This window comes from Entamoeba histolytica, genomic scaffold (assembly GCF_000208925.1).
Source record: "Entamoeba histolytica HM-1:IMSS scf_1104750517895 genomic scaffold, whole genome shotgun sequence".
NCBI lineage: Eukaryota > Evosea > Mastigamoebida > Endamoebidae > Entamoeba > Entamoeba histolytica.
In genome coordinates, this window is record NW_001914951.1 from 42,504 (window position 1) to 55,049 (window position 12,546).

At 23.2% G+C, this 12,546-nt stretch overlaps 5 protein-coding genes across 5 annotated transcripts, besides 2 other annotated features; 2 read left to right on the forward strand and 3 right to left on the reverse strand.

Moving 5' to 3' along the window:
- Nucleotides 1–1,425: part of a repeat region that runs on past the window's edge.
- Nucleotides 1,426–1,828: 403 nt separating this feature from the next.
- Nucleotides 1,829–2,428, reverse strand: EHI_106320 (uncharacterized protein; the record flags this gene model as incomplete). Its single annotated transcript, XM_646427.2, has 1 exon — nt 1,829–2,428. The coding sequence occupies one exon, from the start codon at nt 2,426–2,428 to the stop codon at nt 1,829–1,831; it is 600 nt and encodes a 199-aa protein (XP_651519.2).
- Nucleotides 2,429–4,502: 2,074 nt separating this feature from the next.
- On the reverse strand, nt 4,503–5,021 carry EHI_106330 (nitroreductase family protein; the record flags this gene model as incomplete). Its single annotated transcript, XM_646426.1, has 1 exon — nt 4,503–5,021. One exon carries the CDS (start codon nt 5,019–5,021, stop codon nt 4,503–4,505), a length of 519 nt encoding a protein of 172 aa, XP_651518.1.
- A 964-nt stretch (nt 5,022–5,985) lies between these two features.
- EHI_106340 (uncharacterized protein) lies at nt 5,986–6,660 on the forward strand (the record flags this gene model as incomplete). The annotated part of the gene is made up of 1 exon (XM_646425.1): nt 5,986–6,660. The coding sequence occupies one exon, from the start codon at nt 5,986–5,988 to the stop codon at nt 6,658–6,660; it is 675 nt and encodes a 224-aa protein (XP_651517.1).
- Nucleotides 6,661–7,085: 425 nt separating this feature from the next.
- EHI_106350 (Vacuolar ATP synthase subunit d, putative) lies at nt 7,086–8,161 on the reverse strand (the record flags this gene model as incomplete). Its single annotated transcript, XM_646423.2, has 1 exon — nt 7,086–8,161. One exon carries the CDS (start codon nt 8,159–8,161, stop codon nt 7,103–7,105), a length of 1,059 nt encoding a protein of 352 aa, XP_651515.1. The 3' UTR covers nt 7,086–7,102.
- Nucleotides 8,162–8,895: 734 nt separating this feature from the next.
- EHI_106360 (uncharacterized protein) lies at nt 8,896–10,359 on the forward strand (the record flags this gene model as incomplete). The annotated part of the gene is made up of 1 exon (XM_646414.2): nt 8,896–10,359. One exon carries the CDS (start codon nt 8,896–8,898, stop codon nt 10,357–10,359), a length of 1,464 nt encoding a protein of 487 aa, XP_651506.2.
- Nucleotides 10,360–10,672: 313 nt separating this feature from the next.
- Nucleotides 10,673–11,057: a repeat region.
- Nucleotides 11,058–12,546: the final 1,489 nt, after the last annotated feature.

Genomic DNA, 12,546 nt, shown 5'->3' on the forward strand with positions numbered 1-12,546 from the left:
ACAAAACATAGTTAGAAAATAAAAAGAGAATAAAAAGAAAATACAAATAAAAAGAAACAATATACTTGTATTGAAAAGAAGAAAATACAGAAAGAGAAAGTAAAATAAAAGAAATAGAAAGAATAAACATTGAAATATGAAACAAGAAGAAATAACATTATCTCTGAATTGAATGAAAGAAAATGAAAGAAAATATGATGAAATGAAGAAGAAATTAAGAAAACACAGAATATCAACAAATTACAATTGAAAATCATGAGATTACAGAAAAACAAGAGAAGAAATAAACCATACACAAAAGAAAAAAAAAACAAACATATCTAAACAATAAGTTGATAATGAAAAATTGATAAAATTGAAAGAATTTGAGAAGAAAAATGGTATTTGTGATAAAAACACACAATGAGTATTGAGAATATCAACATTATCAAGAATGAAACTACCATATGAAAAAGATAAAAGTAGAAATAGAAGAAATGAGCAAAGTATTGAATATCAAAAAACAAGAGATGATATTTAGAAAAGAAATACAAGAAAGAAATAGAATAAGAAATGATTTAATAATTTGAATTAAATAGTTAAATAAGAAATAAATAAAAATTAAGAACATATAATACAAATGACAAACATCAATATAAATAATGAAAGTGAATACATTAATAAGAAACTGTTATATAAAATAAAAAACTATTAAATGGTACATTACAATGAAATTCAACACAACAATAGAAAGAAAAATAGAATATAATTCAATAATAAAACAATAAAAAGAAAATAACACTACGAATGATGATGAAAAATATTTTAATATCAACAATAAAGTGAATGAAAATAGAGGAATGTACAAACATTAATTATTAATTTCAAAGAAAAGAATAGATGAATTAATAAAAGAAAAATAATAATACAAATATATTGTAGAAGAAATGAAGAAATAGAAGATGATAAGAAAAAGAAATTAGACATATCTCTATTTCCAAAATAAAATAAATAAAATAAATGAAATGATGAAATAAAAGAAATATAAGGGAAATGAATATGACAGAAGAACTAAACAAAAGAAATAATACAAAATAAAAATCAACAAGAGAATAAATAAACAATAAGAAGAAAAAGTTCAAATTAAAGTATTAGAAAGAATAAATACATAAAATATAAGATGAGAAATTAATAAAAAGAAAATATTAGAAACAACAGAAATAAAATAGGGAATGAATCTAACAAGAAAATAGAAGAAAGACAAATGAAATATACAAATAATGATGTTACAATAAAATAAAAGAAGTTGTATAAGAAATACAAATGAGATTAAATAAAAAGAAATTGAAATAAAATACTGTTTTGAATGAAAGATACAAAAATTAAGATAATATCATTAACATAAATGATGAATTACATTTAATTAATAAGAAAAATAATTAGAAATATTCATTGAAACAATATAAAAGTAATAAAAGAAAAGACAACGAGAAATATAATGAATATAAAAAGAAGAAAATTATTCTATTAAATGATATGACATATTGTATTATCATAATATCAATGAAGAGTAATTGATGAAAAGAAATAAAGAATAATAAAGAATAATAAATATTGAAATAAATGGAGTAGTAATTTCATTTAATAGATTAGTAAATAAAGAAAAAATGAAATATGATAATAAAGAAGTAAAAACAAAATAATTAAAACTATGAAGCATAATATTAAACATTAAATATAAAATAATAGAATGTTCAATGTAGAACTTGTAGAAAATAAAATGATTTGATTAACATCATATATGCAAGAACATTAGAAATTATTTCGATTAATACTCAATTATTTATTTTTATTCAATTCCAATTGTATCGACTTGAATCACAAGTCGACTAATTAATTTCACTATTTGTTTAATCTTTGATTCATCTTTGTTCATTATTGAATGACAGTCTTTTGATGTTATAACAGATGTTTCAAATGAATGAGAAAGTAATGCTGAAGATGGTGAGGAACAAGAGCTTTTAGTAAGTGGAATACCTTCTGCTTCAGCAGCATCTTCAATTGCATTATTGAGTTGATTATTTGTATTGTGTTTTGATGTTGATGAAAGAAGAACAATATCATCACCAATTGTGTCAAAGACTAAAATATAGTTGTTTGCTAAATGAGAAGATTGAAGAAATGGTTGAATATACTCAAATGAGTAGTATTGAGATGTTATATAAATTGTTAATTTAGTATATTCACATCTCTTTTGTGTTAGTGAATGTAATAATTGATTCAATACATCATATGTTGGTGATTGATTTGATTGAGATGATGGTGATGAAAATGACAGATAGAGTGAAAAAATCACCAGAAGAAAATAAAGAAGTGCAATCCCATAGAAGATTATATAATTTGTTGTGATGTAACACAATGGAAAAGATATCCATTGGACAATGAACATTATAAAAAGAGATGATTTGATAAGTTGCTTTGAGACTGTGTGAATTTTTGAGACAGTATTAATTTCATCAGAGTGGAACAACAGAATCAATGATAATTTAACATCATTCGATGGGTATAACACACCAGATATATCAATATGACATGTTGTTGGAAAGAGAAAGTAAAAATGATGAAGATGATGTCTGAAAGATATGATTAAATGAAGAAATGAAGAAAGAACACATTGAAGAAAAGGAGACAAAAAACCAAAGATTACTTGAACAGAAGAGAAGACAACTACTTTAGTGAAAGTAAATTGAGTTAAGAAAGGACATGTATCAATTGGATAAAAGTTAATTTTATTTGAAAATGGTTGTATTAAAGAGAAATACATGAACTATATGAAAAATGAACAATATATTAAGTATCATTGTTAATTTATTTATCAATAAAGTTAAATTTATTTATTATTATTAATGGTTGATTATTAGTATTTCATTATAGAATAAAAGAAAGTCATTAATATCAAACAGTATTAATATATAGTAAATACTTGAATTATTGAAAAAAAAAACAATTCAATTATATCATTTTAATATTTGTTTTAAATCATTATTTATTATCTTTATTATGTATTTTTTTTCTTTTTTGATTCGGTTTATTCTATTTTTCACTTTATTCATTGGTATTTATTGTTATTATCTTTTTCTTTCTTTTCTTTATATAACTTTCTATACTTCTTTCTATTGTCTTTTTCTTTTGTTTTAGTCTATTCAACTATCACTTGTATTTCGGATTGTTCATATTTTCATCGGTAGTACACAAATAACTTCTCAACTATTTCTCCATATCATGAAATATAGACTTGTCATTCATTTATCTATTATTTCTTTGTGTTTCTTTATGTATGTACTTCATTATGTTGTAGTCACTTTATTTTAATCATTAATTCAGTTCTTATGTTGTTTCTCACAAATTTAATATAAGTACTGTTCTGTCACTTTACAGTCATTGAATATGTTGTCAGTTATTATTTAGATACTTTGTTTTGTCTTTGACATTTAGTTGTCTTTCCATCTTTCCTTTTTCTTCACTCCATCTTCATTAAATATTCTTATGAAATATTTTCGTTAATTCTTTTTTCATTGTCATTTTTCTTCATTTGAGTAGATATTCCTCATATGTAATAGTGCTTTCTTATTATTATTATTTTCTTTGTATTAAAATTATTCAGTGTTTCATTGTTTTGTCATTGTTTGATCTATTCATTTTAATAATCATTATCTGTTTGTTGTCTTCATTCTCTATATGATTTATGTTTGTTAAAATAATTCACTGTTATTCCTTTTTATTTCTTCTTTCATATGTAAAATATATATTTATTCGTCATGGAAAAGTCTTATCATTCTCATCATTTTCATGTTTTTCATTATTAAATACTTCTATCAAACTTCTTCTCTTATTCTTCCTCTGTTTTATGTGTTTTGATTTTCACATTACATTTATCCTCACTTGATTTCTGTCTTTTCTAAATCTTTCCACTTTTATCATTTTTTCATTTTTTATTCTTTAGTTCATTTCTTTCTTGTTCTTGGCTTCTTTTCCATGCTTTATTTATGTCATTTCTCCTTTCATTGTTCCTTCTATTTTGTCTTCTTCTTATCTCATTTCTTACTTATTCCTCCTTCTAGTTTTTGCATTGGTTATTGTTTTCATTCCACACTTCTCATTAATCTGTGTCATCATTTTGTTCAATCATCGTACTGTTATTGTCTCTTTACCATTTTTCTTTTCATTACCACTCTTTTGCTTTGTAATACTTGATTCTCCTCTTCATCATTTCTTTTACTCTTAATTTCCTTTCTCTTAATGTGTGGCATTTTCTTATCTCTTTGTTCTTTCTTCGACTTTTTCTTTCAAAAACTTTCTCCTTCATCTATCTGTCTTTGAACTTACTTTCTATCCATTGAATAAAACTACTTTCACCTCTTTCTTCTTTTGTCACTCAAATACTTACTTCTATTTCATACTTATTTCTTTCATCGAAATAAATGTTGCTAAAATCCTCAAAAATACCTCAAAAATGAAATAAATTAATTGATGTAAACCACTTCACTCTTTAACTCTTTTTCATGTGGCTCTTCACTTTTATCTTTATACCCAATAGCAATAGTTAATAGAAGGACTTCATCATCACCACAACCCAATCCCTTCAACCATGGCTCTGGTGTTCTTCTCATAATTCCTAGAGGTAATCCCCCTAGTCCAAGCATTTCACAACAAACAAGCATATTTTGTGAAGCAAATCCACAGTCAAATTCAGCCCATCTCATCATATCCTTTTTGCACGTCATAGTAATTGCAACAGGAGCTCCGTAAGTGATTTGGTTATTAGCCATCATAGCGTGCTCTGGTGATTTTCTCATTGCCTCTTGTGTTTCTTTAACTAATCGTTGCAATAACTCTTTATTTTGAATTACATGAAAAATCAGTTCTTGATTGTTTCTTCCAGTTGGTGCAAACCTTCCTGCCTTGAGGATTTGCTCAACTTTTTCTCGTTCAACCTCCCTATCCTCAAACTTTCTACAAGACCTTCGGTATAAAGCTTCCATTATTTTTTTTATTCTTTTGTGTATTTTAAAGTTCCAAGCTTAAAAGTGTTTTAATTTACCTTCGTTGTAAAGAATGACTATTTTTTATTTTATATTTATCCAAAAATAGAAAAGCTCATTAACACCTTTCATTCATATTTATAAAAGGTAAGACACTTTCTAGAATGTAGTCATAAATAAGCCTTCATTTTTTTAATATAAATTGTTTAGATAGTCTTGTGCTTATATTAAGAAAAATTTCTTAATATTGGCAAACTTGTATATGTCTTTTTGAAAAGTTATTTGAAAGTCTTTGTTATAAACTTTTATTTGTAGTAGTTATAAGATTCAACAAATTAAATTCTTCATTTGAAGAGATGAACAAAACCAAAAGAGTCTATAAATAAAAACAATAATAAATAATCTAAAAATAATTTAGATGATTGAGTAAACATACTAAAATCTTTTATCTTCAAGTTTGAAAATAATAAATGACTATCTTCAGTTAAATGTCTTTATCTTTGATATTTTTTTATTTTTGAGAATAGTTTTTTTATATATAAAAATTTCAAATTTTCACTAAGAAAATAGCACAACCTTAAACTCTTGTTTTTATATCTAACTGCCTAATAGTTTTTATTAGACATCATCTCCTATTTAACTATCTTCATGAAAAAGAGTATTGTTCTTAAAAGTATCAAACAATACCTTTTAATAAATATAACACTCAGTTTAAATTGAAAGTCTAAACCCTAAAAATTTATCCCATTTTATAGAACCAAGCTGATAGTCTCTAAGTATGATATTCAACAAGCTTTAATATTTTCAGGAAATACAGAGAGAAAAAAAAATGAGTAATAAAAAAGCCTCAAATCTGTATTAGAATTTGATCAAGTAGTTCAAGAAAAAAAAAAGAAAAAAAAGAAATTAGATTGAAGTGAAGAATTAAGAAAATGAACTTGAAAGTTGGATTTAAAAACAAGTAATGAAGCCATCGAAAAGAAATGACAGGACAATTAACAAAGTGTTTAAGGTTAAAAAGATTATTCAAAAAATTAATCCTCCTTCTATTTACCCACACAAAAGATTTTATTTAAAAATTCAAGATATAATCACACAAATAGGAGAAAATAACTATTACCATGCATTAGAAAATATTGACCAAATATTACATAATTGTTTCAATAAATTATTCCATAAAAAACGACAAGAACTAAGCGAAAAAATACTATATAATTTATCTAAGTATGGTGTAACTGTGAAAAATTGGAAAGAGTTTAATGTCACAGTTAATGAAGAAATTATGCAAAAAAATGTTGTAAACACATTTATTACAAAACATAGAAAAGATGAAATTGTTTTAGAAGCTGTATTTGTAGAAAGTGTAATTAGGTTTATGAAACAGTTAGAACTTAACCCAAAATATTTAAAAGAATTAGAAAGACATACAGCACTGTTAGAAAAATGGAATCCAATATTTGATCTAACGTTATTTAAAGAAATAAAAGAAAAAGGAAATTTTATGTATTATCAATATTTAAACAATTCAACAATAAATCAATATATCAGAATTAACTTTGGAATTAAAAAACCAGAACAACAAATTGATTTTTTGCGTCTTCGAATAAGTTATTTAAAACTTCTCTATAACCTTTATTAAAAATATGTATAATATGTACATTACTTAGTTCAATGAAATTAAACCAAATTGAGAATAAATGAAATTCAATATTCCTTTCTCTCAATGGAAGTCTTGAGAGCCTTTATGAACTGCAGTACGTGCTGTCATTTGACAAGCAACTTTTGCAGATTTCTTTAAACGACTATCACGGGTTTTACGATATTTTACTGTTTTTTTTGATAATTTATTCAAAGCTTCTTGAGCTTTGGCATAAGCAGCTGGGTTGTATGGTGAATTTTCTGCAATTTGGTCATCAAGCTCATCCATAACAACAAGGTCAAGGTTTGTTTCATCTGAAAAGGTAAAAGCGAAAGAGAAAGAAATGATTAAAAGAAGAATAAAAGACATTATAATATTTAATAGTTTTTGAGAATTATTTTATAAGAATAATAAAAAAACTAAAAGAGTATTCAGAATTAAATTAGAATAATCTAATAACGTTTTGATTGATTTTTTCTTTTTGGTCTTGGGCAATACATTCACCAATCCACATTATATTTCTTACTTCTTGTTCTTTTAATTTCAGCCATGAATAAAAAACACCATAACCCATTTGAGTATAGTATGCACTTTTATTTATTTCTACTTCTTCATCAAAGAACATCTCTTCTAATGAACGTTCACCTGCATCATCTGCAGCATGTAAATTCATTAATGCCTTATATGTTGGAACATATTCAACAGCTTTAACAACACCCTCCATATCAGTTGCAGCTGCTAATGCATTCATTCCAACTGGATAAAGTAAACCAACATTTGGGAATAACTTCATACGATCATCACGACTTAAATCAGTTCCAAAAGAGTTCAATGTAATTGTGATAGCTCTTCTATCAGCTTCATAATTTAAAATATCACCCATAACACGAGCTGTTTCTCCACCAAGTTTTTGGCAAAAAGCATAAAATTCTTCCAAATAACCTTTGTACAAAGTGTTTCTAATAATTTCAATATTTAATTCTGTTAAATCTTCTTCACTTAAACAATCACTAAGATAATTTCCTAATGGTGTATCAATAAGAATATAATGATATAAATCATTTACTGTTTTAGTAATAGAAAGAGATTCAATATTTTTAAAAAGACCTAATGGATGTAATTTTTCTTTTAATTCTTCCATTTCCTTTTCTCCTTGAGTCCCAGTAATAAGCAAAATAACATTATCTATCATATAAGGAATTGTAAGAAATTCCATAAATTTACTTAATGGATAATAACTTTGTGATTGAATAGTAAAAAAGTCAGAAACTAATTTGTCAGTACATCTTGCTTTAATAGTAGATACAGTAATTGGTGATGGCTCGTTTTGAAATACATCTTTATAATCACTATTTAGTAATGCCACCTTCATATCTTCAAGGGTGTTTGATTGAGTTAATGTTGTATAATCTGTTTCATTAAGAAGTCCACTTTTTAATCCTCTTACGAAGGCTTCAAGAAAGCCATCATCCATATTGAATGTCCATAATCCACCAAGCATTTCTGTAATTTTTTAAGATGAACTATATTTTCTTTTTTCTTTTTAATTCTTCTTTTTTTTTTCTCTTTTTGATTAAAAAATGATTTAACAATTTTGTGTTAGAGTGACATGTTTTTGCACCAATATCTTCCTTTTTCCTTTTCCTGAAATTTATGGCTTTACAAAAAACAATAATCAAAACAATTTCTGTATTTTTCTTTTATTTTATAACCTCAGATTATCAATTTAATTTTACCTCTAAAACAAATTATAAATTTCTTCATTTGTTAATAACATAAATAAATAACAAAAATATTATTTCTATTAATATAAAGAAAATTTAAAAAAATGAAAAAACTTTTTAATCCTAAATGATAATAACGTAGTTATCTCTTCATTTCTTATAGACATAAACAAGCGTTTTGTATTGTTTTTAAAAAAGATAATATTTCATTGTGAAAAATAATAAAAGAATGTTAAATTTTCTCATCTAAAAAAAAGTAAATTAAGAGATAAAAACTAATTTAATTAATTTATAAAAAATTAATAAGAAACTAGTTAAATTAAGAATTTATTTAATTAAAAAAGATACAAAGAAGAATGATATATTTTTATAAGAAAAACTCAATAAAATCACATTAAACACTGATATTTATTCAATTTAATTAAAAACTAATATTTATTCATCCAATTGTATGACAACTATTCGTCTAGAAAATGTCTTTTTAAAGAATGTATTGTTCTATTTAGAAACAATGGATGATGTATGTAATTTTAATCAAATAAACAAAAAATGTGGAGAGGCAATAGCAACAGTTTTTATTAATCCATACAAACTAAGCCAATTTTACACATTCAGTCAAATAAATAAAATATTTCCAGCACTTCAAACATATTATTGTTCAAAGTCATTTTGTACACCAAAAATGAAAGAAGCAGGTAATATGCCATTAATGGAAATTGGGACATGGGACAAAGGATTGCCTACAACAGTTTTCTCAACAAAATGGTTTGCAGAAAAAGTTAGAAAAATAAGAATAACTCGACCTATTATTTATTCATTTATTAAAGGAATTAATAATTACAGAAATCTTATTCATTTAACTATAACAATTGAATATAAAGAAGTTATTGTAATAGAAAAGATAATTCAAATTAAATCAATACAAAAAATTATCGTTTATTCGGATTTCTATAATGTTCTTTGTTTAGTTCAAACAAAATTCATTTCAACTCATTCAAAAGCACAATTATATCTTATTCAAACAAACAATAAGACACAAAATATTCTCGATAAGAATAAAATTGATAAGTCATATCCAAATATTCATTATTATTCAGGAGATATTGAAGCACCAAAAGATGAATATTTGAGTGTTAGTCAATATTCATTCATTATAAGTACAAAAAATAAAAATTTCCAATTAAAATCATATGAATCAACATTACTAAATACAGAGGATTTGAAACAAACAGCAAATATAATAGAAAAGTATGAAATTTCTAAGCTTTTTTTCAGGCATCAAGGCAAGACATCAGTTGAAACAAATTTAAGTATGTTTATGAATGTCACTGAAATCTCATTAGATAAAGTTAAGAATAAATTAACATTACCACTTGCAGTGAAAAGATTAAATATGAAGCAGTGTAATATTTGTTTTGTTAATAATGGAGTTCGATTAAAAGAGATTCGGGGAACAAAAAGATGTTTTATTAGTGGAGAGGTTTGTATTGACGATTTAAAAGTATTTTCATTTGACAATAGTAAACTTAAGATGTCTTGGATTGACCATGGCAAAATAAAGAGAGTTGGTATTGACACTCGGTTAGATGTCATTGTATTAAAAAATACGTGGTTGTCTGAACCTAACACTTTACCATATGAGGAAAAGTACATTAACTGTCTGAGTATCAAAAGAGGAAAAAGTCTAATATTATGTGGGTTGAACAATCAATTAAGCATTGACCTACATACATTTAATTTCAGGGTGGTTGAGATTTCTGGTTGTGACATTAAAGAATTAATGATTGGAAATATTACATCCACATTAACATTTAAATCACCTATAATAAATTTTTGGAATATAGGAGAAGATACAAAGTTAGTAAAAATTCAAAAGTTACAATGTGGTACAATTGGGAAAATAGTAGCAGAAAGATACTTGGATTGCAAGAATTTTTATTACAAGGGGATTGAAGTAACTATAAGTGAAGAATAGAAGAATGAAAAGAAGATAAAACTCAAATACACAAAAGAATAAATACAAATTATTTCATTATTTAAAAGTTTATTTTGATTCAAAATTTGTTTAATTCTCATTTATTTTGAATAAGAAACATTAAATCCAATGTTCAGTTTTTTAACATCCATATGAATAAAAGAAAAGTGTTATAATATGTATTTGATTAGATATGGTCAAATTGTTATTGGTTGTATGTATTTATGAATAGTAATTGATGTTATTGATTCATATTCAATGAGAACTAGTCATTCTTTATTATTAATGAATTGGTTTTTCTTTTTAATTCTTTTTATTACAATGTCAATATTATTTTAAAATAACAATGCCGAGTATTTTAGAATGAATATTTCTAGTCATAGTTCTATATTCTTGAATATTTATTATTTAGAGAAATACATTTCTTTTTATATTCAATAAACACATGTTGTTAATGTCAATTCATTAACATTCAATGCTTAGTTTGTACTTTTTATATATTCATCAATTTTCATTTATTTAAATATCAATTAATTCATTTGTCACAAATTCAAACAATTTCTTTACATAATGTTTTCTTTCATTTAATTCTATTACATTTATTATTTCATTCAATTTAATCTTTTTCTAATGATTTCTTCATTCTTTTATTTATTCTATTTGAACTTTCTTTTATTTCTCTTATTTGTGTGTTTGATATTTGTATTTGAATTACAATTGTATTGTTTCATTCATTTTATGTTAAAAGTACTGTAATACATACTTCATTTATTGGAAGAAACAGGCAACGAAAAAAAAACAAATATTAGAAAAAAAGAAGAGAAAGAAAGATATATAAAAAGAATAAAAGATAATAAAGAATAAAAAGAAAGTAGAAGAAGAATATAAAAATAATAAATCACAAAGATGTAATAAAATAAGAAAAGAAGAAATAAAAAGTGTAATTTTATTGTAAAAATTAGAAATATGAAATAAAAGTGTCTAATTTAATTGTGTAAAATGATTAACAATATTTTATTAATGAAAAATATTTTACTCTTTTTTATGTTTATTATTTATATGTATAACTTCATTATGATGTTTATTATATATTCAATCATATGTGTTATGTTATTATAACATATAATAAGTGATAAAATATAAATGAAAATGATATGAATATATAACATAGAATATAGAAAAAAAGAATAATAAATATAGAAATGATAAATAAAAGGAGAAATGATAATCAATGATATAATAATAAAATCAAAGTATAAAAGATAAAATTAATATTAATATAAATCAAAAGAGAATAAATATAAAATGAAAATAGATATAAATGATAATAATATAAAAATGATAAGGATGAATAAACAAATAATAAAATACATTTAAATAGAAAAGAATAACAATAAGAAAATCTAAATAATATAAACATAAAAAACATAAAATAAGAATAATATAATAATATATAGATAAGAAGAATAAGATGATATAAATAATATAAACAGAGAAATAAATATAAAAATAAATATATAAATAACATATAAATAACATAATAAAAAGAATAAAAATAATTAAATATGAATAATCAAATCATCTATTTCATTAATATTTCATACAAAATGAATATAAATGATAATAAAATATAAACATAAATATTTATATATTCTGTATTTATCATATTTTTTATTTTTTTATTTTTATTTTATGAGCAAAATATAATAAATGGAAAATTCTATGGATGCAAATTATTTTGCATCTTTTTTTCATTTTTGTAAATTATTTAGATGCATTTTTCTTTGTTTATTTTGTTATGTTATTTGATATTTAAACACATTATATAAAATGAGAGTTGAATATAAAATAAAGAATAAAACGAAGAAGTATATAATATATATATAGAAATTAGAGAATGTGTATGTAAATCAGAAAGTATAATAAAAGAAATAGAAGAATGTGATAAAAATCAAAATGAAAGATACAAAACAAAAACAAATGAAATGATTGATGAAATTATGAAAAATAATAAAAAGAATAATAAAGATATTAATGAAGAAAATGAAAGAAGAAAGAATTAATAAATGAACAAAAATTAACAATAAATAAAATTGAATAACAAAATGAAATGAAAATTTTAATCAATTAATTATTTTAATTTAACAATAATAATTTATATAAATGAAATATATTTCATTTCTTATT